Source organism: Lissotriton helveticus, chromosome 7, assembly GCF_964261635.1.
Source record: "Lissotriton helveticus chromosome 7, aLisHel1.1, whole genome shotgun sequence".
NCBI classification, from domain to species: Eukaryota; Metazoa; Chordata; class Amphibia; order Caudata; family Salamandridae; genus Lissotriton; species Lissotriton helveticus.
The window spans coordinates 1,303,393,314-1,303,421,223 of record NC_136068.1 but is presented as its reverse complement, the minus strand read 5'-3'; the positions used below and the strand labels follow the sequence as shown (position 1 = coordinate 1,303,421,223).

Sequence of the window (27,910 nt, the reverse complement as noted above, 5' to 3'; positions counted from 1 at the left end):
CTCCCACTGAAATTCAGGTACCATTTATGCGCTATGATGTGGTCTACGCCACAGCTTTTAAATAGCTTTTTTTTAAGCTATCCTTACCCCCTCTCAATTTCTCCTCATCTCGCCCTCTATATTGTTTTAGCAGCTCTGTGCATTCCTCAAAATTGACTGAATTTGTGTTTATTTTTAGGTTTGCCACATTTGCCTGCCTTTCCTAACACCATTCATCTTACACAAGCTGGGAGGGCACATTTGTATACCCGAAGCTAAAACTTGACCCAGCACACCTTCTGCTATTCTTTTCACGATTTCAACTTGATAGTAAAATTTAAAAAAATTAAATTGGCGTTTTCTGTGCGGACGACAATGTAATATTTGCTGCTCCAATACTTTGGGAAAATATCAAAATGTATTCTAATGAATGAAATCTTTACAAGTTTTCTCCCGAAGGTAGGCTCTGTATCAAGTCTTGAGAGATCTATGGTGTGGTGTCATACACTGTTGAAAGGGTCAGTGATGCATTACTTCACTTTGGCAAACTTTACTAGTTTTGTGATGTAACGTCAGTGCTAGACCTTGTGCTCACCCTTTTTTCTTTTTTTTCTTTTATATAGCATGAACTCGACCTGAAGGTATTGGAGTGCTTTACATGAACAGCAGTTATATTACACAAGGCACATTAAAAAAAAAATCTGCATGAGGCAATTAAGCGATTTGCACAGAATCACAGGATGTTGAGTCAACACCAAGACTCAAACCAGGTTCCCCAGTTCCATCGTCAACAGCTCTGGCCGTTACGCAACATCTGCTCGCCAGTTCAGCAGTAGTGTAAGGAGTAACTGCTGGCATGTTCACTTTACAGGGGGAAAATGCATGAATCTTTATTAAGTGAAAGCAAACTGTTTTTGAGCCACAACCTTAATGTAGGAGGACTGAAGCACCACAGCACCAGTACATTGCTTTTGGATTTGCTATGGACAGGCTAGCCACAGTAAGCTGTTTGTAGGCAAATTGCATCCTATAGCACATTTAAGAAAGGCAGTCATCGTCTTTTGGAAATAAGGTAGCCCTAAATGTTGCAAAATATATATGAATAGCCATACAAATTCATGTGTATGCACTTCAAAAGACATCATGCTTAGATAGATCACATTAACATGAGGTCTGGAGTTCCAAAGGGCTTCCTATCTGACCTTGACTGGACAAGCTTCAACAAGCTATTCTGTACCCCCTTAGAGGTCACTTTGCTTGTCCTGACTACGATATTTCTTATTCTGGTGTGCAAGTTGCTTACACAGTGCCGAGCCAGCCTTTCTGGTCTGCCCATATCTGGCCGTTTATAATTTGCATGGTGCAGACATTGTACATACATGTTATCCATATTTGGCTTGGTGCCTTATTCTAGTTCCGCTGACATGGCATTACTCAATGTATATAGCACCTAGAAACCTGTCACTCTGGGAAGAAGCAGTCTGAGAGCCCCTAAGGCTGGAGACCCGACTTCTTCCTTGCTAATTAGCAATGATGCATGCTTTTGTTACCAATAAATACATTTAACTCCGTTTCTGAGCAAACCTGCAGTGTATGGTGAGTTTCATTAATTTGCTCCTTGGAGGGTGCCAGTATTTCCCCATCACTAGTAAACCTCTGAGTTGTAAGGCATGTTGTCAAATTTAGGAGACAATTTCTCTGAGTACAATAAGCTATAAAAACAGTCAGAATTTTCAGTGCTGCACTGGTTTTTATTTTAAGGTCTTTCCGTAAACTGTATCCTCGGTATGCTGCTTGACTGCAGATGCTCTGATTTTTAAGAACTTCTGCCTCTGGTAAAGCTGTGAATAAATTACACTGGATTGCAATAGCTGCACTGCAGAGTCTGAGGTAGAGCGGTCTCTGACGGAACATCCAATCCTGGGCTTGTAGGATAGTTGCAAATTTCTTCCACTGGTGCATTTGTTTCCTGATCAAATACCCTATCAAAGCAGCCTGCAAATGAATACAAGCTTCCGGCTTGCGTTTAAGTTCTGCTTTATGCTGCATGATGCACAGCTTTCAACAGTAACGTCTTTAAACAAAGACCACAGCTTTCTTTAGAGCTCAGTAATTATGCTGTCCTTGCCTCATCCTCACATCAGCCTGGATTCTTGTGATGGCACATATTACCTTTTAGAACTTTTTCCTGGTTATGCAGGCACGATAAAAGCCTGAATTGTTACTGCAGATTTGAACATACACGCGTCTTTCTTGGAGCGCATATTTCTTTAAGAATTTTGCAACACCACAAGAGCAGAATATACTCCGTTGTAAACCAGCACAGCTCATTTTGTAGCAAGGTGCCCTCTGTATCGAACTAGGATCTCCCTGGCAGCATTTCTAAATTTTCTGAACCTACGCTGCTTCTGCCACTTCCTTACATGGGCCTGTAATAAGATGTCGTAGATTTTCGCATGTAAAACGTGGGTCCTCTCTCACCTCATTCGCCAGAGTGACTGGAGCAGGCAGGCTGCTTTGAATTGCTTTTGTAGATATTCAAAAATGGGGGTAGTAGTGGTTTCGTTATTCGCACTTCATATACAAAGAAGAACAATGTCTATTGCGAGTACAGTATAAAACACTATTAACAGTAGAAAGGTATGGTGCCATCAGGTTATGAACACCCTCCTACCCAAGGTGTAATATTGCACTCTGGATCTGAAAGACAGAGAATGTACATAAATATTGTTTCAGATAACCCAAGCACTCTAACAGTATTGAAAATTCAAATGAGGTAAGGACTTGTCTTTAAAAACAAAATATAATTTATTATCCTTAGGGAAAAGTCATGGGTTACAGATTCCTTTTCTTCAGAGACAGCCAACAGGTGTTTTGTCACACAGTGACTTTTTTAAGGCTTAGAAGTCTAGAGACTGTGGTCAATATTCAATAAGTATGATCCCTTTGAGCGTATCGGACACAGTGCTTCGAAAGGTGTAACCAAACCTCTGTATTATCACAAAAACTTGATTTATTCGGCCATGGTGGTCTGCTTAGATAAAAGAAATAGGTAGACACCGGTATGTTCAGGCAGTGATGGCAAGAAGTCAATAATAATTTTAGAATAGTCATAAGTAGCAATCCCTAACTATATAGATATCAACATACGGAAATGGTCTAACGGTCTAAGTCAATGTTGTAATAACGGAGTCCATGGTAATCTCCTGTCTGGTCACTTACGACTATTCTAGAATTATTATTGACTTCTTACCAGCACCATCTGGAAATGCTCAGGTCTTTCGTATTCCCTTGCATGTACGCTTTGCAATACCGTTGGAGTATATTTAAGGGACCCTGTTTAGGTAGAGCCTGCGAAAGCATGAACTAGCATGTGCTCTTACTTGCAAGACTTGTGTGTCTAATCGTGGGCTTAGCCCCCACCCATAGCTTACCATTTGTTGGCATAATTGCTGCTCTTCTGTGCAGCCTTCCCCATAGCTCCTATTTTTTTTTACATATTTAACTCACCCCCAACTTACCCCCGTTTCTTCTCCCCTTCCACCCTCCATCCCGTCCGTTTCTTCTCCCCCTTCCACCGAACTGTGCATCTGTGCCTTTGCATAATGCTGCTATTGTGGGTTTTTTTGCCGCAGTCCTATGCCACACCCAAATGTTTTTTATCCTATAATCTAGCTTTCTTTGATACACTTCCAATCTCTCTCCCCATTTCTCCCTTATCACTCTTGCGTTATTTCTCTCCTCTTCTCTTGCTTTTTCCCTCCTTTCCACTGTCTCATTTCCGTCTGTTGAACTCTTAATTCCCACCCCTACACCGTCTCTGCTATCGTGACCTAAAAGCGCTGTGAAGCAACCAACGCTGGCCGCTTCATAGTGCTATTTTCGAATCAGCCCGTTATGCACCCCTCCACCCCCGTTTACCACCCCCTTCACCTCCCCCCGCCCTCCGATTGTCAAAACCTCTCCGAGGGGTGAGACCTATTGGCATTGCCAATACTTGTTTCATGTGAGCAACGATACTGCACGATTCTTCGAAAGGTGGGCTAAATTGGTAAGCGGGTTCGAGCAGAGTGGTTCATAATGTTAATTCCGTCATAAACAAACAGGTCCCCGGATCTAGCTTATTACGATGACATCTGTCCAGTTGTAGAATCATTTGCTGATCAATCATCTGGGATTGTTTTCACACCGAAGACGAGATGCGATTGTTTTAATCGAATGTACAAGTATGCGTGTTTTAATATTGTATTTAGCTTTTATTAACAAAGATATTTATCCATGCCCACTGAGGCTATATATAACCAATGAAATACAACGGTGTGTCGCTGCTGAGGGAAGGCAGGTGAAGCGGCTGCGGAAACAGCGTTTTATCTGGAAAAACAATGCCCTCTTCTGCACATTAATGCCGGGTGGGGCTGTGTAAGGTTATAGGCGGGGTAAACCACTACACGCCACTCGGAAACACCAGAAGTGCGGCTGGCGAGCAGCGAGGCGATGTTCACTGGAAAAACCTCGATTCTGGACGACGCTGGCCCGCCGCCACATATCACAGGAACACGAGGAAGGAGAGGCGCGCTGCCATTTCTGGCTGTGGGATTGTAGTGTCTGCTGCTGCTGCGGCCTGGGAGCGCTCCATCTGCCTCAACATGGCTTTCACGGGGCTAGCAGCCTTGAACACAAAAGCACATTCCTGCCAGAGAGCCCTCCCCCACTGCAGGCTGCATCAAAACACAAACATCGCGCGCAGACAGAGCATGTGGGCATTCCAACACACCACAGACAGGGCTGGGGGAGGGGAACAGTGGTGACATCCAGCTGAACATACCCCCCACTGCTACATCAGCAAATCAGACCCCCGCCCCCACACAGCCGGCACACAAGGGGTCCCTGGAGGGTAACTTACCATCTGATGATGATGCTGGTTGGTGGGAATGTTCGTTTCTTGGAAAAATGTGCTCAGGGCAGTCTGCGAAAAAGCACGGGGGGAGGGAGGTTGGAGAAAAAAGAAGGCGATGAGACAATATTCAACAACACCCAGAGACTCATCTAAACCTCATAGCTTTAAAATAGGGTCGCAACCAACGCAGCAGGGTGTGCAAGTATACCTAGGCAAGACCATTTAGTTACATGGTTTGATGTGGTTGAAAACCAACATACACAAAAGGAAAATAATTAGTTTTACCGGTCCAACAAATTAATACTTTATCAAAGAAATCAAATTCCATGAGATAATCATCGCCAATACGTACGCATAGTTCATAAAATACGATATTTATTTTTAACATCACAATGGGCTGGCCCACTTAAAAAAATACGTTTCAGACTTCCGTCTATCCATGTTTAACACAATGCAGGATAATAAAATGTGTAACTCTCTATGAGGCCGAGCCCTGGGTGACAGGTTTGTGAACCAGATAAACATTCACTGAGCAGTTCGAACTGCAAATGTCCAAATCTAATTGTCACGTAATTCAGAAATGGGAATAGACATTCCAGTAAATAATAGTGAAAAATATGATAATTTCCCCTACAACTACTATAATGCATCTTAAAGCTTTTCATTTGTGCTCACTACTTAACACAGCATCGTGATACCACGCAAGAATACCATCGAGTGCTGCGCTCGAAGCCTCGAACAAGTAGTGGGTGTACAAAGAAACCACCAAAAGGAGCATTAAACCCAAGTTGGGATTTACAAACAGTGGTTAGTAACTTAGTATTTACTACAACAACAAACAAACGTGTTCCTATCAACAAACGTGCTGGTAGTCAATTTAAAGAGCTCCTAAGAACGCAAGGCTACACCCACCACCACTTCAGATCAGCCGTGTACACCAATCTCTGAAATAGCAATTAACTTGTTGACTTATCTTACTGGTTTCATAAACATGTAGTAAAAAAAAATACAAATCTTTAAGAATAAGTCTAATTTATGCAGAAAAGGCACACTAAACACTGGATTGCAACTCATTGTTCATAGTTCACTTAAGCGCACGTTGCTTTGATGCTTAGCCAATGACATACTGTTTTGCCCATGTTTGCAGTGGTCAGTTACTGTATGAAGTGATTTATACCGAATTGCACAATGTGGTGTTGTGTTAAAAGCAAAATGTAGTTCCTGGGTTCTAGGAACCACAACTGGCCAGTAGACGTCTTCGCCATATTTCTACGAGTACGACTAAAGTGCATTCGGATACTTTCCCGGGGTCAGGTGCACCCCTAGTTAACGAATGAGCCCCATTGTAACCCTATGTTAAGCATTGTCCCCGTATTCCCCAACAACCCATGCACCTGTTCAGCCGCCTGTCACCTGCATGCCTAGGATGCTTAAGTCTAGTGAAATACGCAGGCGTCCCATACTTGTCATCTATCGCTCCTGCCCTGAAGTTCCTTCTCCACATCATTAACAGACATGGTTTCTATCCCAGGAGGAGGGAAGCGCTGCAGGCGCCGTCAAGCAGACATATGGTCCGCACAAGACAATTCTTGGTCAGAGGTTGTAAATACGGCAGCGCCTGTTTGCTCGTCCTTGACGATACAGATGGGGGAAGACGGCCGGCTTGCATAATAGTTAGCTTTTTGCCTGCACAGCTAAAGCTTCAGCCAATGTCGGTCCTGCGAGTTCTGCTGACATTTTAAAACATACGCGGATGTCTCACGGATCGAATGTATACAAATAGGCCTGGGCCCTTTCTCTAAGGAGGGAAGTCAAAAAACACCAACCAAAATAACGGACACGTTTTTAATTGCAGGACTAACAAACACAACCCTGGGGCACACACGATAAGGCGTTACCTAACAACCAACAAGGGACGTTTGTATGGCCAATATCATCACGCAGGAAATGGTTTGGACATGCGCAGAGTTCTTGAGAAACCCTCCTAACACAATCCTTTCGCCAGGACTACTTACAGGTTCTAGTAAATGAGACACAGCTGCCACAGGCCATGCTAAAAACTGATTTATCTTTTACCTTAGATCCTCAGCGATTGACACATTTGAAGGGGATCCAGTGGCTCAGAATCGTCCAAACTGCCCACAAAATCCCGAATATTGTCAACTAACCCCCCAAAAATAAACACTTGTAAGTCCCAGCAATGAATTGAGGGTGTCAATGGTTAACACAAGTCTCAATGTGCAGTTAGGGAGCACCAATGGACAGTGTCTAGTGTCTTTACCAACTGGTCTATTCATTCAAGTTTTGTTTTGGTTAAAGTGAGTAGGAGAGGAAGACTTTCGGTATTTAATTTGGGCTAGTACCAACGCTGGGTTAGGCCTAGTTCCAAAGCTGGGTTAGGCCTAGTTCCGAAGCAGGGGCTGAGCTAGTTCCGAAGCAGGGGCTGAGCTAGTTCCGAAGCAGGGGCTGAGCTAGTTCCGAAGCAGGGGCTGAGCTAGTACCGAAGCAGGGGCTGAGCTAGTACCGAAGCAGGGGCTGAGCTAGTACCGAAGCAGGGGCTGAGCTAGTACCGAAGCAGGGGCTGAGCTAGTACCGAAGCAGGGGCTGAGCTAGTACCGAAGCAGGGGCTGAGCTAGTACCGAAGCAGGGGCTGAGCTAGTACCGAAGCAGGGGCTGAGCTAGTACCGAAGCAGGGGCTGAGCTAGTACCGAAGCAGGGGCTGAGCTAGTACCGAAGCAGGGGCTGAGCTAGTACCGAAGCAGGGGCTGAGCTAGTACCGAAGCAGGGGCTGAGCTAGTACCGAAGCAGGGGCTGAGCTAGTACCGAAGCAGGGGCTGAGCTAGAACCGAAGCAGGGGCTGAGCTAGAACCGAAGCAGGGGCTGAGCTAGAACCGAAGCAGGGGCTGAGCTAGAACCGAAGCAGGGGCTGAGCTAGAACCGAAGCAGGGGCTGAGCTAGTACCGAAGCAGGGGCTGAGCTAGTACCGAAGCAGGGGCTGAGCTAGTACCGAAGCAGGGGCTGAGCTAGTACCGAAGCAGGGGCTGAGCTAGTACCGAAGCAGGGGCTGAGCTAGTACCAAAGCAGGGGCTGAGCTAGTACCAAAGCAGGGGCTGAGCTAGTACCAAAGCAGGGGCTGAGCTAGTACCAAAGCAGGGGCTGAGCTAGTACCAAAGCAGGGGCTGAGCTAGTACCAAAGCAGGGGCTGAGCTAGTACCAAAGCAGGGGCTGAGCTAGTACCAAAGCAGGGGCTGAGCTAGTACCAAAGCAGGGGCTGAGCTAGTACCAAAGCAGGGGCTGAGCTAGTACCAAAGCAGGGGCTGAGCTAGTACCAAAGCAGGGGCTGAGCTAGTACCAAAGCAGGGGCTGAGCTAGTACCAAAGCAGGGGCTGAGCTAGTACCAAAGCAGGGGCTGAGCTAATACCAAAGCAGGGGCTGAGCTAATACCAAAGCAGGGGCTGAGCTAATACCAAAGCAGGGGCTGAGCTAATACCAAAGCAGGGGCTGAGCTAGTACCAAAGCAGGGGCTGAGCTAGTACCAAAGCAGAGTTTGAGCTAGTACCAAAGCAGGGTTTGAGCTAGTACCAAAGCAGGGTTTGAGCTAGTACCAAAGCAGGGTTTGAGCTAGTACCAAAGCAGGGTTTGAGCTAGAACCAAAGCAGTGTTTGAGCTAGAACCAAAGCAGGGTTTGAGCTAGTACAAATGGACGCAGAATCAAGGCAAGTGACTTCAGCAAGTGGGTCACGACTTTAAGACATAGGATGATATGCTACTATTTTTCTCTAGCACTCGAATTGAGGCATGGTTGGGAACTTATCGTAAAGGACAAGGGCACATTTGGGTTGTCAGACCCTGTTCAATAAATGCATTTTCAAGTTGGTAGTTGTGTCTCCAGACTCAGCTGGGAGCAGTAATGCATGCTTTTCAATTGGACCAGTCACGCTCGTGGCATGGGCACAATACCCCTGAACTAGGGATATCCTTGTTTTTAGAACAACTAACTCATTCTCCTCCCTTACATACACCACAGGGGAAGAGCACACATGAAATTTAAATGCAGTGAGACATGGTGGCTCTCAAACCTGATGAAAATTATAATTAAAAAATGTTCTTCCTCAAAACAAAACATGTTCGCTTGTTTGTTTTATGAGTGAACAATCAGAGCTCCTAGACGAACAATGTATAAATATCTTAACGATGATGAGGATAGCAAGGTAGTAAAATTATGTGTGTAATACACTTACCTGTAGGGACTTTCAGCCAATCTATTGTGTCATATACATTTTTCTTCCACTCACTACAGCATATAGCATGGGGCAATAGGTTTGTCAACTTCGGTCATTAGCTAACCACTGAGTGAGCCCATTCTACCATTTTAGGAGGAGCACATGTACACACAAAGTAGTCCCTTTCAGTGTCCGGGCCTAATATGGCAATGTGTGCTTTTTGAGAACAAACATTCTTGCTTTTTAAGATTTTTTGTTGATGGACGAGGGCCCTCCAGCTTCCTCAATAAAGTTCTGCACAAAGAATAACAAAACGAATCAAGCATTAACTAATTCAAAATGCTGCAATTAATGCCAGAACTACTGGCTTTGTCAATGCTCGTTTTTTTCAGACTGGTAGACTAGGAAAAAAAATAATATCCTTCACTGATTTTAAACCCTGTCCTAGATCTGCTCACATGCCTCTGCATTTCAGCAAGACAGTACTGGACTTGCTGACCTATTTTGGCAAAAAAAAAAAAATGTAAAACACAGTTTTGCACTTTTTTTTTTTAATAAAGTCACTTTTGAAACCTATGAAGATATTTGTTATTGCTGGTAAGCTATTTCATGTTCAGAACCTCAGGCTTGAAATGCTCCGCACACCATAACCATGCCTTTCAGAGTTAGGTGGTTCCATACCCAATCCATCAAAAATACAAACAACCTTTAGCGTTCACACACACTTGGCACCTCAAACATTAGTCCACGAAGCTATGTTACTGGCACTAGAATCTTTGATCTGCAGCAGGCACTCAGCCGCCTGAACTAGATCACTGCGAATGGTTACCTGCAGGTGAGTTTTCCTGGCAGGTGTTCAACTTAGGTCTATTGCCAGTTCTTCTCAATGCTTGGAAATATTTGAAAAGCTCCAAGAATGTGGTTTGCAATTCAAAATAGCTTTCACTCCCACTGGCACGCATTACCAATGCCAATCGGCCACTCCCATAATCACTGCTCGATGCATCACCAACTTTTTATTTTGGTATACTGTGTTGACGCTCGAGAATTCTAAGTCTCAATCCCCCATCACACTAAAATAAGCCCCTGGGTATGGCAGTGGGAGGTCTCGTACGACGTAGTTTATTCACATTTATGCACCCTTCCTAACAAAAACATGGGAATGGAGCCTATGGGGATTCATCCACGTGGGGTTGATTGCCATTTTCAACTTAAAAGAAAGTTTGCTTTGCTCTGGATTCCACTGAGTAATTATTGTGAATTTCACTTGGACTTCACGAAGAACCCAAATACCACTAAACTGCGAGGGCATGCAGAGTATTCCACAACATGGAACACCCAGAACAACACAGAGAGGAATCTGAAACTTTACCTGCAGAGGTTTGGGGTGTGGCCGAAAAGGAACGCTTATTCCCTTGCCCACCTGACTCACTTTGGACCTAGAGGCTGACAAATGCAGGAGGTTATGTCTGTCTAGGCACAAAGAAATCTTGGCGTGGGGAGCCCTATTTTATGCAGCACCCATTGTACCCGATGACAATATTCAGACCATGGAGGTAAGGGGAAAGGAAATTGTTAACTCTGAATAGAATTATGGGAGATGGTCAAAGTTTCCAAGGTAAAACCACAGAAGTGTCCCGTCGACATGTCCCCCCACTCTACCCCCTCACCTCTAAAGCAGTGCAGTGCACAGCAGTACACAATGCCAAGAGTACCCTTGCTTCTCCTTGATGCAAACCCCATCCCATAAGGCGGTCCACCTCATCTCTATATCATACTACAACTACTCAATTGTGTAGACGATACTGAACTCCAGAAGTACACCAATACACTACACGCTTTAGCACGAACACTACAGCATTTTCACGATCAACCTCCAAAATATGTCACTCCAACCAAGTCTCCCACTTCTGGCAAGACCTTTCATGGAGCACTTGACAAACTGAATGAATGAATTACGGACTTGTACCGCGCACAGCTACCCATTTAGAATCTCTCCATTTATGTATTGTTCCAATCATGGCGTCAGCGTAACAAAAATAAAGGGTTCCTCCAGCCTGAACCCTTCTTTCTCCCACTTGCAATGAAGGCATACACAAAACACTCACAATTCACAAACTGGGACAAAGGGTAACGCAAGTCCCAATTCTAGATACCTGGAAAGTACATACCTTGCAATGCAGGCACTGAAAGACACTGCGAAGGGTACAACACAATCAGCTAACCTGGTATTGGCCAGAAATCCAATGAAAGGCAATGTAAATAATGTTCACAGCACTAAATGACCAAACCTCAAATAAGGGTCTGACAACTTATGAGGTGAAAAAAACAGTATCTTGCCCAAAAAACGAAACTGCCCCTGTCGAAACCGGAGTATATAACAGTGAGCAACCCGATATACCCTTGAGGGCTTGGGTATAAATATATGAAAAGGTAAGAGGTGCCTCCAAAACAAAAAACAGGTGTATATGAAAACATTGATTTTATCAATTAGTTAAGAGGCAGTCAGTTTATAATACAAATATGCGAACAGGCCTATAGGGAGATCAGTAAAACATGAATGTTAAACTCTGTAGATCCTGATGGCGCCTTTCCTAATTTTTAAGTTTGTCGATTAGATAGGATGTTTTTTGTGGTGTGTTTATGTTTTATGTTGAACATTAACGTGTATTATTCAGTAGAACATATTAATATTGAGTTATTCCATTTGAGGACCATTGATTTGTCCTTCTAAGTTTTCTTTAATGAATTTACAAAAATTTACTTTTTAAATAATTCCCTTGGAGGCACCTCTTACCTTTTCCTGTCGAAACCTGGCATATGTAATATATATTCAAGAATACAACACAGAGAAAAAAGAGGCCATATACTACACCTATAAACGTCATATGTATGACACCAACACAAAAGTTGACATTACATGCAAGTTCCGCATGTACACAAGTTGTCATTTTTCGTGGCTCACTCCACTTCTTTAGGCATCTCGTGCACAATTGATATTAAAACTGACGTACATTTTGCCAATAGCCACATCTTGCAGATTAACTGAGATGTTTGAAGATCTCCCTGGCTAAAGCTAAAAGTCTAGTTGCGGAAGCCAATAATCTGCTGTAAATTATCAACAACAAAATGCCCAACGCTTACTCGTTACTAGCCAAAGATAGGTGAACTGAGCAGGGCCCCTTCGTGCCAGTAGCACAACGTACTCATCGTGAGGGACCTAGAGAAAATACTTCACAAATAAACAAGCGGTACGGTGTAACAGAAGAGCAATCGAGAAGCAGACAGGATAGGAATCATCCACTAGAAAGGTAAAATACCGCTCTGCCTGCCGTGGTTTTGAATTGCTAATTTTATACTCCTCCCAAATAAACAAAAGGATCCAAAAAAAGAAACAAGAATGGCGGCAATAAAGAAATTAATAATAGAGAAACTGAGTCAGCGGGAGGGACCATGTGATACAGTGCAAAACAACCTCCCCTAGGGATGGGATTGTTCTATGGGCTGAAAGGAAATTTCTGTACGCCAGCCCCAATGCCCTAGACGCCTTGTTTACAACAGCGGGGACGTCGATCAGGTGTGTCAACGGTAACCCGGGCCATTTGCCCATCTGACGCCGGTCTAATAATTACTGCAGCCTGTCAGGTGAGACAATATTGCCGCATGCATTGCACAACCCTCCTCGCCCACCCGCGCATGCAATGCTTACGGAACAGGAAGTACCGACCCACAACCGGCGCCTGCACGGCCAGGTTAGATTTTGAGTCAATGGGTGGAATCATTGTTTACTTTTAGAAAACAGCAGCGAGAAAGAACACAAAACGATGCACTCAACCTTTCCCACACGTCTATATTTTCAGTTAAAAAGTGCGCCAGCGCACTTTGTTGCAGTTAAAGGGATGCTTTGCATATTCATGTACAGCGCTGAAATATATGGATTTCTGGCAACAACAAAAAGAATGACAGTCTGGCCACAAAGTGACTCAGTACAAAGAGATAGGTGGAATACTTCAACTAACCTGGCCACAGGTCATTCCCGTGTCGCATTCCAACCCGCCCATTACAGGCAGGCACCAGACATTAGCAAATTAATATGCGCCTAGTACCTGTCCAGACCGAATTGCTACCCTGCGAACCCTCTCCTCTAAAAGACAACAAAAGCAACCCCAGACCGGCTTCAATGAAGGGTCAGGCTTGAAGTGCAAAGAGGACTGGGTCCCCCCCAAAGGGCTGGAGAGCAAGCATGTTTACTAGCCCCAAATTAGTGTCAAAAAAGTTATCCACAACAGATCTCCAGTACTGTAATAACTGCGACGGGACAGCAGCAAACAAGGCGACTACTACGTCTGCATGTCCTTTACATTTAAGGAGCAAAATGAAAGTCGATTGCAACATTAACTCAATTCTCTTTTAGAAGCTCAATATCAACTGTTTATGGAGTTTTTGTCAACGCACAGTCTGTGCAAACACAACAGAGTACTATGAAACAAGACCGCATCCTCTATGGTTTTGTACATGGATGCAGGGAAAGCGAGGCTCTGGGCTCTCGATTAGTCGAGACCCAAGGCATAGATCAGAAGTGTGTGTTTTAGAGAGCAATGTGTTGCAACAGAGGGCGATGGGCCGCATGAAGCCGTTCCCAGCAGTTTTTAGGCTGCACCTTTCGTGTAGAAGCACATACAGCAATTATACGTGGGTGCCCTTCAGCAAGTATCCCTCTGGGTACACATCTGTCGGTTGGGTACCCTAGAATATCGGGGCCTAGTCCCTGCGTGTGAATAGGACAGTCCCACCCCCAAATACGGCTATTCAACGGCTGGAATCCGTTTCTTTAGGTCCAGTATTTTTTTTTACAAAACACGTTCTTCATAATCTCCTTTACACTGAGTGCAGGGCTGGCTCTTAGTTGCTTTCGCGATTTATAGTTTTAGGTTTTAGTTGTGATAAATGTGGACAGTCAGACGAGCCAAGCATGTAACTTATAGGGTTACAGAGTAGATATAAATAGGTTCGAGAATTGCACTAGGCGGATCCTTGTGGCGACAGACAGCGCAAGTGCCATGTTCATAGGTCAGTCACATCAGTAAACGTCTCCACCCCAAGATCGCTGTTACATATACGCTAACTCACACCTGCTATTACTGATCTCTTATCACGAATGTGTAGGCCCTTGACAGATCCCCGTGGAAAACAGAGAAGTAATGCATGGAATTGAGTAAAGTCGAAAAACGAGGCCAATACAGCCAAAGGATCGACAGAGCTACGTGGTAACCAAACACTCATTACTTCCAATATGGGAGGGTATGCATAAACAGAACTAGAAGACGCGTCATCACTCATAATTCGTCTGCGAATTTCAGCGGTTTTATGCAGCTTTTACTTCACCTAGAGGCAGGGTATACAATGCTTGTGCAGAAGAGGAGTGGGAGGTGCGAACAAACCCCTCCTCCCCAATTTTGCTTTTTTTTATAGCAGATCTCTCAATTCTTCCACGCTGTTACTATCTGTGCCATCTAATCTACCATTTTACTTTTGTGTGACTTTTTATGGTAGCAATCCATGGTTTAGTATTTCTTCAGTTTCAGTGTAAAGAGGTTTCCTGTTCTCCTATGCTGTTTTTACTTGTAAAGTGCTCAGACCCTCATTCGGAATGGAGTAGGGCTATGAACTAAATGCGGACTAAACAAGCAGGGGGCATTGTATGGGAGAGGGAATCGGGCACAAGCAGAGAGTGGGTACAGAGATGTCACAGCACACGTTAGAGGCAAAGCAAGAAAGCATTCGGGTTCAGAAAACCCCTGTGTCATTGATCTGTCCTTGGGCCTAGTTTTAGACTTTATGATGGTCTTGGCTCAACTGAGGGGTAAATGGTCCTACTGTGAAGTACTGAAGGCCAGGTACGAGTCACAAGACTCCCTTTGTCCACATAGGCTAGCACTCCCCAGATGAAGTTTTTGCCACACTTTGCCGCAGGGACCTACAGTCCTACAATGGAGAACAGAGGAAATGTTCTCTTAGCTGAGGAGTAGGAAGACCCAGAGAATTGAAAGACATAACCGAATGAAGTGGGCCGAGAGATTCATGTTCATTGCACTATGTATAGCTGGTTCATTCTCATTTGTCACAGACTCACCAAGTTTTGTGGAAAACAGACGGTCATGCTGATGATGTCAAATACGATGAAACTCCAATGGAGGTTGGAAGGGAGAAGACCAGCAAAATGAAAGCAATACTCACATGGGCTCCCACGTCCACACACTACAGCTGCTCTCCCCAAAACCTGCATGCGCTTGGTCAAGAACACTACCACCCAGATATGGCGCACAGTCATGTCCTTTTCGGGATTAAAGGGAAGCTTACTAACATCAAACAGTACAAAAGATACTCCCTCACGACCAATATGTTATTTCTTACAATTTCAATATACATTTCAGCGTACTAACATGACTTCACTTTGGCATAGTGATGCACTTTCACAGGTACGTGACCTGCGATGTTTTAAAACATGGGACTTAATAGGCATTTCTGCATTGGTGACATTTGGAGGGATGGTAATATTCTCACTTGAAAAGAGTTACAGACCCAGGATGAACTGACTGGCACCAAGGCTTTTAGATACCTCCAGCTTCAACATGCCCTCAGATCGCATATCCCGGGGAGACTCCCTGCCGGAGTACTCCCCTCTTGAGGACAGAGTCCTAACTGAAGCATTACCGAAAAAAGACAGTCTCTCTGATATATAAAAAATTACAAAACAACTCTCCCGAACTCCTTGCTGCGGTAAGATCCAAGTGGGAGGCCGACATCGGAGACTGTGATGATGGGGAATGGAAGGTGGCACTGGGGACCTTCCAGGAGGTTTTTATACAGACAGGGTTCAGATTGATTTTTCTGCGCAAATTGCATCGATCTTACTATGCATGCACAACTTTCAGAAGCATGGGGCGCCTGAGGTGTTGGGGTATTGAGGGAACCTTTTTCCACACGTTGTGCATGTGCCCAAAGATTCAAACTTTCAGAACCTCCTTCCCCCCCGCCCACACCAGCCAGTAAAGAAATGCATTTCACATATTTGGGAAGAGGAGCCGCCATCAAAATATGCCAGGATCTGGCTCTCGTTGAGCCTTAAAGTGGCTAAGCGAAACATAGCAAGATTGTGGGGAGGGGTTGAGGTTCCGTTGGTGGACGACTAGGAGTGGAATTTAGACTGGTGCATGATCAATGAGAAGCCAATAGATCAGGGAAGAGGATGCTCACACTAATGGGAGAAAGTATGGGCAAGTTGGCTATCCTACAGAGATCTGATCTGGGGCCCACATCAGGAAGAGACGATGATGTACATGACACACTCTGTGCCTAGTCAAGAGGAGATGGGAAAATGTGCAGGCTGCCTTCATTCCGTTTCTTTTCCTTGTCTGATACCTTGAGGTCTCCGACATTAACATGCTGTATAAAAAAACGTTATATAAGGGTCTCTGTATGCTGCTTTATAGTTATATATTTGTTTATTGGTTAAAAATAAATAAAAGCTTTTTTTAAGAACGCCTGGTACAACTCGAGCGTGTGGATGCTGTAGTTCTATCATTAGGAGGCCCAATCTGTGTAATCTAGGAATACTTGCTGAGAGCAGGTTTTTCCTTCACTCTTCTGAAGAAGAAAAAAACAGGCCTCCTCAAAATCTAGTTTTGTATTTTGTGCTGGAAAGAAGAGACGTGAATGAATGGAAAATTGGAAAACGTGAAATTTAAGTGTTTACTGTTTTTATTCCCACTTTAACAGTGCTCTAGGGACTGGAGTGTGGTTCACGTCACGTGAGTAAAAGCACAACGAATAGCGAGTTCCAAAGGGGGTACAATCTCAATCGCGGCCATCACTCCTCGCTCAAATTATTTAGCCTCGTCACAGCCCCTTAACTAATCCTTAGCCGGACTTCCCCGCAGCAATAATTTGTCATTTAACCAAACTGCTTCCGGATCTCAACTACAAGCTGTAATATGCACCCCTTAACTACTACACCCCTTAACAACTACACAGATACTTGAGATTTCCCACCGCATACCAGCCTCACGCTCAACTACCCACCAGTACTACTTCGCTTGCTGCCCCTCAAACGTCATCTAGGTCTACCAAATACCTCCCCTCTACTCGCCCCTATTGTCTTACTTAAACCTTAATCCATGTTATCTCTGACATCGCTGTCACGTCTACCCGCTGATTAAGGACCCGATTTTACCAGAACCCGTCACAGATATGCCCCTTCCCCTACTAAACCACCCTTTCACGGTCCTCTCGTTCCCCCAGATAGATATTCACCCTTTTCTTCGTCCTGTCACATACCCCTTAAGCTCCCAATACAACATCCGGCATTTGCCATTCAGTCTCCTTCAAACTCCAGCCAAATTACTCCAGTTCCCAACCCAACAACCACCCTTACTGTAAGTTTTCTGGCTAGAGCCTGTCCACCGATTTTACGCTCTATGATAATCCACCAGTCAGTAATTGTTGTAAAGTCCGCTCCATTCAATAACAGTGGCCCCTACATTTCCCCTCAAGCCACGGCACCAGAATACACCCCTCATCAGTCATAGACCATCCCCCAGTCTCACCTCAAACTGCCACCCGGCGCCCTGGAGCAGCTGTCGGGCCTGTTCGGCCGCGCACCCTGCTGCCAGCACGAACTGGTTGATCATCACTTGATGCCGCAGCTCCTCCATGTTCACAGACATGGCTGCCGCCGCCCTCCACACACCGATCCCCACCGGCCCCTCTCGCAGAACCCGACCAGCCCACGGCTCCCACTTCCGACGTTCATTGGCTGAGAGTGCCTCGTGTCAGCAACATCATAGGCTGAAGATCCTGTCAGTCGATACACTGTGTCCCACAACAAACAGTGTACGCCGGCGTCCAATGGCAGCAGTACATCAGCCATTGGACGTCGGCGACGCAATGTTTGTTGTGCTTTTTTTTACAAGCCCCGCCCAACACTCTCCACCATTGGTCCATTTCACGCCATTACGTCTATTCCCTTGGTCCGTTTGGCTGAAAAGTGACGGCTGACAGTTTCCTTTCGTGCTCTCCTGATTGGCCTGTCAACTACAACGGCTAACTCGGCCCCTCATTGGACGTGGTATTTGCTGTTTTAAACTTCCTTGGCAGGTTGTGCCCGTAACTGATTGGCCGCGGAAGTGCAGAGACTTTAGTTGATGCCGTGGGCAAGTTCATTCAGGACTTTACTTGGCTACTTTATCCACTGTAAAAAATCTGAACCGGAAATGCTAGTGTGACTAAGCCACTTCCTGGTGCGTGGGTGTAGTAGTTGTGTTTTTTTTTCTTACTATCACACAGTAGTTGACCTTTTGCCGGCAATCGTATAGTACAATACAGCACTGTCTTGTTTGCCTACGTAAACAGAAACTTTTATTTTTATCATATGCAGCTTTATATACCGCGACTGTACCCAAAGGGGTTAGAGCGCTTTACAGTAGTATTCTAGCGTTACATAAGGCACATAGATTAACTGATGCGTAGCTGAATGAACACAATAGTATCAAGGGAGATCCAAAGGTCACAGGGAACAGATGATCTTTGCAGACCTTTCCACTTCTTCGATGGCTTTATGTGGCAAGTACAGCATTTTATTTATTTATTGAAGTTCAAGTTCAGGCATTTATAAAGCGCACTACTCACCCAGAGGGTCTCAAGGCGCTAGAGGGAGGGGTTCATTGTTTGTCGAATATCCATGTTTTCAGTTCTTTTCTGAAGGAGGTGTGATTCTGAGTAAGGCGGAGGTGGGTGGGGAGTGAGTTCCAGGTCTTGGCAGCCAGGAAGGAGAAGGATCTGCCACCCATGGTGGTTTTTCGGATGCGCGGGACTGCAGCGAGGGCTTGATTGGATGATCTTAGTTGGCGGGTGGGATAGTAGAAGGACAGTCTGGTGTTGAGGCATTCGGGTCCTAGATTATAAAGGGCCTTGTGTGCGTGGGTAAGAAGGCGGAACGTAATTCTTTTGTTGACGGGAAGCCAGTGGAGGTTTTTTAAGTGACCGGTGATGTGCTCTTGGCGCGGGATGTCTAATATGAGTCTCGCTGATGCGTTTTGGATGCGCTGGAGCTTTTTCTGCAATTTTGTTGTAATTCCGGCGTAGAGTGTGTTGCCATAGTCCAATCGGCTCGTGACCAGTGCATGGGTGACAGTTTTTCTCGTTTCGAGGGGGATCCAGCGGAAAATCTTTTTGAGAATGCGAAGGACGTTAAAGCAGGAGGACGATACGGCGTTGACTTGTCTGGACATTGAGAGAGAGGAGTCTAGAATGAAGCCAAGGTTACGTGCATGGTCAGTGGGTGAGGGCGCTGATCCCAAAGCGGAAGGCCACCAGGAGTCGTCCCAAGCTGAGGGGGAGGATCCTAGGATGAGCACCTCCATTTTGTCTGAGTTAAGTTTTAAGCGGCTCTGTTTCATCCATTCGGCTACTTCTTTCATACCTTCGTGAAGGTTGTTTTTGGCGGTGTTGGGGTCTTTGGTGAGGGAAAGGATTAGCTGGGTGTCGTCGGCGTAGGAGATGATGTTGAGGTTGTGTTGACGTGCGATGGAGGTGAGGGGACTCATGTAGACGTTGAAGAGGGTGGGACTGAGTGAGGAGCCTTGCGGTACGCCGCAGATGACTTCGGTGGGCTCTGAGTAGAAAGGGGGGAGTCGGACTCTCTGGGTTCTCCCGGCTAGGAACGAGATGATCCAGTCCAGGGCTTTACCTTGAATGCCGATGTTGTTGAGGCGTTGTATGAGGGTGTTATGACAGACCGTGTCGAAGGCGGCGGAGAGGTCGAGTAGAATGAGGGCCACTGTTTCACCGTTGTCCAGGAGTGCTCGGATGTCGTCGGTCGCCGCAATGAGGGCGGTTTCGGTGCTGTGTTTGGCTCGAAAGCCGTTCTGTGAGGGATCCAGGGAGTTGTTGGATTCAAGGAAGGCTGCGAGTTGGCTATTGACGGCTTTCTCGATGACTTTGGCCGGGAAAGGGAGGAGGGAAATGGGTCGGTAGTTTTTCAGTTCTGAGGGGTCTGCTGTTGGTTTTTTCAGAAGGGCGCTGAGTTCGGCGTGTTTCCATATTTCTGGAAAGGTGGCGGAGTTGAAGGAGCAGTTGATGACGTCGCGGAGATGGGGGGCGATGATGGAGTCAGCTTTGTTGAAGATGTAGTGGGGACAGGGGTCAGAAGGTGAGCCAGAGTGGATTGAGTTCATGAGGCGAATGGTGTCTTCAATGGTGACTGGGTTCCAAGAGTTAAGGTAGTTAGTTGGAAGGGTGGGATCTGAAGGGGGTGGGATGAGTTGTTCATTGGGAGTATTCTTGAAGCTGTTGTGGATGTCGGCAATTTTGTTGTAGAAGAAGGAGGATAACGCATCGCAGAGGTCTTGGGAGTTGGTGATGTCGTTGGATGCTGCGGGAGGGTTGGTGAATTCTTTGACGATATTGAAGAGTTCCTTGCTGTTATGAGAATTGTTGTCGAGACGGTCCTTAAATGCTGATTTCTTGGCGGATCGAATCAGTTGGTGGTGTTTGCGGGTGGCTGTCTTGAGGGAGGTCATGTTGTCTGAGGTTGGTTCTTTTCTCCAATTCTTCTCCAGGGTGCGGCATGTCTTCTTGGATTTTTTAAGGTCATCATTGAACCAGGGAGCCTTCTTGCTGGATGATTTCAGCTGGTGTTTTTTCAGGGGTGCTAGTTCGTCTGCACTGTGGGTAATCCACTGCCTGAGGTTGGTGGCCGCTTGGTCTGGGTCCGTTGCAGGGGTGGGAGTATTTAGGCTGAGTGATGTGAGGAGTTGGTCGGTGGTGATTTTGTTCCATTTTTTTCGGGGAATGGGTTGTGGACGGTTGTGGGTCAGGGTTGTTTTGTAGCTGAAGTGAACACAGCTGTGATCCGTCCAGTGGAGAGCTGTAGTGTGGTCGAAGGAGATGTGTTTGCTGGAGGTGAAAATAGGGTAGAGCGTGTGACCGGCTGTGTGAGTGGGGGTGTTAACAAGTTGTTTGAGTCCGAGATTGGCCATGTTGTCCAGAAGGGTGGTGGTGTTGTTGTCGAGAATGTTGTCAAGGTGGTAGTTGAGGTCTCCTAGAAGAATGTAGTTCTCTGAGGCGAGGGCGTGCGGGGTGACGAAGTCAGTGATGACGTCGCTGAATTGAGATCGGGAGCCTGGGGGTCTGTAAATGAGGGTTCCTCTAAGTGTGGTCCTGGGGTCGGTGTGGATCTGAAAGTGGAGGTGTTCGGCGGATGCAAGATTGTCGTCAGAGCTGGTTGTAATTTTGATGGTGTTTCTATGGACGATGGCGATGCCTCCTCCAGTTTGATCGGTGCGGTCTTTCCGAATGATCTTGTAAAAGTCCGGTATGGCTATGGCGATGTCAGGGGCAGAGGATGCATTCATCCATGTTTCAGTGAGGAAAGCGATGTCAGGTGACGCGGTGTCGATTAGGTCCCAGAGTTCGGTTGCATGTCTGTGGACCGAGCGGGTGTTCAGTAGGATGCATTTCAAGTCGTTGGGTTCGGAGCTGAGTGTGGAGGAAGTGAGTTTGGTGAGGGTCCTGAAGCAGTTGAACTTACAGGAGAGGCAAGAGAATGGGCCGTGGGTACGTCCTGGGGTTGCTGCGCAGCAAAGTGGGGTGCGTCCGGGGTTGAGGGCGAGGAGAGTAGCGGCATCGTAAGTTACTCTGGGGGGTTGGGAGCGGCATAGAGCAGGGGGACGGGCGCTGGGTGCGGTCCAGGCGCGGACGGGCGCAGACGGGCTTACCTTTGGCGCACCTTCGGCGTGGCCGGAGCGCGTGGACGCTGCGCGTGTGGACATCTGACATAAATGGAGAGTGGAGGGGGCGGAGCGTGTGAGGGGCAGCTGGGAGGCGGTAGCGGGGAGGCGGGCCAGGGGAAAAGCACAACAAAAAGATGGTGGCGTAGCTAGGAATCGAAACCGGGTGGGCGCAATGCAAAGCCTGTTAACGTGGAATGTACAGAACTAACAGCGTGCTCACTCAGTGTGTCCCGGTGAGAGCGCTTACAAATTAAATCAAGCTGCGCTCCAGAGCGTTCTTTAAATAAACAGTACAGTGATTTTAAAGCGCTGCCTATAAGTACTGCACAGAGCGCTATAATTAGGTCGAATCAACGATACCAAACACTGCAGGCGAGTCACGAGGCAAACGAGTATCGGCTGTGAGCTGTGGGCGCTGCACTAGGCTGGAGTCAGGAAGCGTGGGGGAGCGGCCGTTCAGGACGATGTCCAGGCGGTCATTTTTGTAAAGCGCGGACTTTACCTGAAGGTGTCAGAGCGCTGTACGAAACAACTGCATTTTCCACATACATTGCATAGTCAACAATATGGAATGGTAGACCTAAAGGCAACGCAGTGAGAATCTGGAACTCGCTTCCGCCTTAGCTCCGGACCACCACCCCCTCCCAGGCCTTCAAAACTGACCTCAGAGTTATCCTCCTTCAAAGACACTTCCAAAGTTAATTCATGCCCTCTCAATTATCTAAAGGTAGATCTTTTAGTATAGAAAATTTCTGTTCTATTACAGGACCGGAGGCTTCGTATTATGCTTCTCTTTCTTTTAATGCTACACACAGCAGCCAATGAAAATCTTTGTATATGTAAAATAAACTACATTTCCCATGATGCAAACATACATTACTTCCTGTCATAGCCCATAAGAACTAGGCAACACCGGATATAGTCCTCTTTCTTTGCTGCTCACGCAGCCAGTTAAGTGCCTTATTGCTCTAGCATGTTATGGTGTTTATGACGTATTGTCTGTTACTGATGCTTTGATGCCTCGTTAAGGGTTTATAGCGCTTGTGCGCGTTCCGCTATTTGTGTGTTTTCAATATTTGCATTACTGCTTGTTATTGCCTAGCGACCCGCTGTCAGTGGGGGTGTGCGCGGGCTTCCGCGAGTCTGCCTTGCCGTCTTCTCAGCGCGAGCATCGCGCTTCCCTCAGACGCGCCTCCGTGATTTCTGGCGGCGCGTCTGAGCTTCGGCGGCATTTTGTTTTCCCGCCGGGCGGGCCAAGGTTGCAGCGGTCGCTGCGTGTTGTTGTCCTCCTTGCCATCACTGGTACCGACCCGCCGACGGCGTTTTTTTTTTCTTACCTAGTGTGAGCGCGGAGGCCTCCCTCATTGGCCGAAGACGCTCGGAGCCTTTCCCTTTTGCTTTCCATATAGTTGCAACGTGCGTAGCCCAATTGGGCTTGTTTCTAGTAGGATTGGGCTACGCACGTTGTTACTGCCCGTTTTCCTTCGTTTTCTCTGCATTTCTCACCGGATTGTCCCCCGAGCAATTGTTCTACGCCACGCAGGTTGTGAGAGACGCTGGGCCTGGAGGGTGCACACCTCCTTTGTAATATTTCTGCTTGGTTGGCTCCATTTTACGCCCTGTGGGCTGCAAACATCCTGATACAGCCTTGGCTGAGGAGCTAGGTACCTGGTGATTTTTTGTTGTGCTGTGGGTTAGCTCCCCCCTATACTCCTCCCAGGATTCTACCCTGTTGTTGAGCATGCCCATGTACAAGTTTGGTGCTACCATGGAGGACTGGGTAACCTATGAGGAGGATGATGTTCAAGGAGAGGAGGTGGCTCCCACCTCTATTGAGGATAAGATTGTTGAGGCCCTGGACGCTTCGGTTCAGGACTCTGTTAACAAGGCCCTGGAAAAGGCATTTCCTGGAACTGTCCAACAGGCCTTGGCAACTGCGCTAAGCCTATCACTATGCAATTAGAGAAGTTCGCCAAGCGTCATGGGTTCACAAAAAGCCCAAAGCCCAAGAAGGATGAGGGACCTGCAGGCTCGCAGGCGGATTCTTGGCCCCACACTTATTCCTTGCAGTCTCTACCGGCTCCAGAACCTGGTAAGTCCGGGGCTCCGGATACAGACACTGATACTGACACTACCACCACTGGTACCTCTGATGAGTCCCCTCCGAGGAAGAAGGCTAAGAAGTCTAAGAATGTGGAGCCTTTCCCGCAAGTGTCCACTCCATTTACATTCGATCCCGCGGACATTGTGCACCCTAGATCTTCCGATTGGCTCCCGGCGCCTGAGGTCGCCCTTTATATTCATGACAATCTTAGGAAAAGTTTTGACAAGGAAGTCAGGAATAGACTCGGGTCAGAGTGTCCCAGGCCTGATATTGTGGACAAAGTAGCAGAAACCCCAGACATTGATTCCAGTATGCTGACCTTCCTCAAGAAATTTGCAAAGGACCCTAAGAAGGGCATTGACCGTGCTTGGAGAGGGTGTCAGGACAAACTCCTGGACTTAGTTGGGCCCCTAGCCAAGATTTTGGAAATCACGTTGGAGGCGCAGGAATCGGGGGCGGCAATGGATCCTCACGTGCTGGCCGGCTGGACCCAGAGGGCTATCTGCCTCTTGGGCAATGCCAACTGCGCTATATCAACTGAGTGCCGGAAGTCCCTCCTCATGAGGATGGACTCTAAACTCACCGAACTTGCGGCAGCTGAACCAGGGCCCCTTGCTGATGGCAATTTGTTCGGTGAGCGTTTTGTAAAGGACGTTGCGAAATACGTGGGTACCTTTACCACTTTAGATAAAGCCCAGTCAGGCATTAAGCGAGCTCTCCAATCTGGTGTTTTTAACAGGGTCGGACGAGGCCGGGGACGCTCTTTTGGCCGCCAGCAATTCCACGGTCCCCAGAGAGTAGACTTTTGCCGTGTTAGAGGCCATTGGGATTCCACCCTAGGAGGAACCTTCTACCCTACCAGGCAACGTTTTAATAAGCGAAAATTCAACAGGGGAACATATCGTGGTGGTTTCCAAGCCACAGAATCTTCAGGTGAGTGCTCCGGATATATTTCCACTCCCTCTCGGGGGTCATATTCGTCATTTCTTTCAAAATTGGGTTCAATTGTCTCAGGATGCATGGATTTTAGAAACTGTACAGGGTTTTCATCTCGATTTCTTTCAGGTTCCCGTTCAGGACAGGTACCCCAGACAGCTGTCTTTTTCTCAAACAGAATGCATTTTTATAGATTCAGAAATAGGAGAATTGCTGCAAAAACATGCGATAGCTCGCTGCGACGGGGGCCCTCGAGGTTTCTGCAGCAATATTTTTCTAGTCCAGAAGAAAGGTGGCGGTTACAGGTTGGTACTCAACTTGAAGGAATTCAATGGTTACATGGTTTAAAAGCACTTCAAGATGGAGGGCATCCATCTTTTAGCGGATCTCCTGAAGCAGGGGGACTGGATGGTCCGCCTGGATTTGAAGGACGCTTATCTCTCTGTGCCGATATTTCCTCCGCATCGGAGGTTCTTGCAGTTCCAGTGGAGAGACCGGTGGTACGAATATTTGGTCCTGCCTTTCGGTCTTTCGTCAGCTCCTTGGTGCTTCACCAAGGTGTTGAAGCCTGTGGTGGCCTACCTCAGGGAGCAGGGGATTCGCATGATAGTGTATCTGGACGATATACTAATAATGGCTCAGTCGCAAGACATGGCGAGTGGGCACCTGCACACGACCATTGTTACGCTACAAAATCTCAGGTTTGTGGTCAACGAGACCAAGTCCGTCCTCTGTCCAACCCAGAAGATAGATTTTCTGGGGTTTGTGATCGATTCCAACACGGCTCAGTTAAGCCTTCCCAGGTCCAAGTTACGTGATATCCAGAAGCAGCTACGCGCACTTCTGTCCAAACAGACTGTCTCGCTTCGACAGGTGGCCAGGATAGTGGGTCTTCTGGCGTCATCCATTCAGGCGATCTTTCCGGGCCCTCTGCATTATCGGGCCCTGCAGAGATTGAAGATCCAAAAAACACAGTTGATGGACAGAATGTAGAACAATGTCATACATTCACCCCAGTACAAGGATCTGGGCCTAAATCCATCGTTTTTTTGCACTCCACACCACCCTGGGTTAGACACTGGCTATATGCAAATCAGCTCTGAAGGCTGATAGCCAGAAACCGGTCCTTGGATGCTTGATTCCGGTCTGGGAAAGACATGGCTTGGTAGTTCGGACTGGACTGTTCCCATGAGGCACCATGAGACTGTTCCCATGAGAGCTGATTTGCATATAGCCAGTGTCTAACCCAGGGTGGTGTGGAGTGCAAAAAAAAACGATGGATTTAGGCCCAGATCTCTGTACTGGGGTGAATGTATGACATTGTTCTACATTCTGTCCATCATCTGTGTTTTTTGCAATTTTCACCCCGAGTGGGCTGGGTATGCTCAGACGTGAGTCCCAGGCTCTCCACACCACTGGAGTCAAGCTATCCAGGCTGATGAAGGCTGATAGCCAGAAACCGGTCCTTGGATGCTTGATTCCGGTCTGGGAAAGACATGGCTTGGTAGTTCGGACTGGACTGTTCCCATGAGGCACAGGGTCAGAGCTGATTTGCATATAGCCAGTGTCTAACCCAGGGTGGTGTGGAGTGCAAAAAAAACGATGGATTTAGGCCCAGATCTCTGTACTGGGGTGAATGTATGACATTGTTCTACATTCTGTCCATCATCTGTGTTTTTTGCAATTTTCACCCGAGTGGGCTGGATATGCTCAGACGTGAGTCCCAGGCTCTCCACACCACTGGAGTCAAGCTATCCAGGCTGATGAAGGCTGATAGCCAGAAACCGGTCCTTGGATGCTTGATTCCGGTCTGGGAAAGACATGGCTTGGTAGTTCGGACTGGACTGTTCCCATGAGGCACAGTGTCAGAGCTGATTTGCATATAGCCAGTGTCTAACCCAGGGTGGTGTGGAGTGCAAAAAAAACGATGGATTTAGGCCCAGATCTCTGTACTGGGGTGAATGTATGACATTGTTCTACATTCTGTCCATCATCTGTGTTTTTTGCAATTTTCACCCCGAGTGGGCTGGGTATGCTCAGACGTGAGTCCCAGGCTCTCCACACCACTGGAGTCAAGCTATCCAGGCTGATGAAGGCTGATAGCCAGAAACCGGTCCTTGGATGCTTGATTCCGGTCTGGGAAAGACATGGCTTGGTAGTTTGGACTGGACTGTTCCCATGAGGCACAGGGTCAGAGCTGATTTGCATATAGCCAGTGTCTAACCCAGGGTGGTGTGTAGTGCAAAAAAAACGATGGATTTAGGCCCAGATCTCTGTACTGGGGTGAATGTATGACATTGTTCTACATTCTGTCCATCATCTGTGTTTTTTGCAATTTTCACCCCGAGTGGGCTGGGTATGCTCAGACGTGAGTCCCAGGCTCTCCACACCACTGGAGTCAAGCTATCCAGGCTGATGAAGGCTGATAGCCAGAAACCGGTCCATGGATGCTTGATTCCGGTCTGGGAAAGACATGGCTTGGTAGTTCGGACTGGACTGTTCCCATGAGGCACAGGGTCAGAGCTGATTTGCATATAGCCAGTGTCTAACCCAGGGTGGTGTGGAGTGCAAAAAAACAGATGGATTTAGGCCCAGATCTCTGTACTGGGGTGAATGTATGACATTGTTCTACATTCTGTCCATCATCTGTGTTTTCTGCAATTTTCACCCCGAGTGGGCTGGGTATGCTCAGACATGAGTCCCAGGCTCTCCACACCACTGGAGTCAAGCTATCCAGGCTGATGAAGGCTGATAGCCAGAAACCGGTCCTTGGATGCTTGATTCCGGTCTGGGAAAGACATGGCTTGGTAGTTCGGACTGGACTGTTCCCATGAGGCACAGGGTCAGAGCTGATTTGCATATAGCCAGTGTCTAACCCAGGGTGGTGTGGAGTGCAAAAAAACCGATGGATTTAGGCCCAGATCTCTGTACTGGGGTGAATGTATGACATTGTTCTACATTCTGTCCATCATCTGTGTTT

General features: G+C 46.9%; 1 protein-coding gene across 1 annotated transcript in view; it reads right to left on the bottom strand.

Annotated features, from left to right (window-relative positions):
- Nucleotides 1-17,960, bottom strand: part of UBALD2 (UBA like domain containing 2) — an 85,780-nt gene extending 67,820 nt beyond the window's left edge. Inside the window, exons 1-2 of the mRNA XM_078654582.1 lie at nt 17,706-17,960; nt 4,883-4,945 (exon numbers count right to left, since the gene is read on the bottom strand). Coding sequence (XP_078510708.1) covers nt 4,883-4,945; nt 17,706-17,825 — 183 coding nt within the window. The 5' untranslated portion in view covers nt 17,826-17,960. The remainder of the gene's footprint in view (nt 1-4,882; nt 4,946-17,705) is intronic.
- Nucleotides 17,961-27,910: the final 9,950 nt, after the last annotated feature.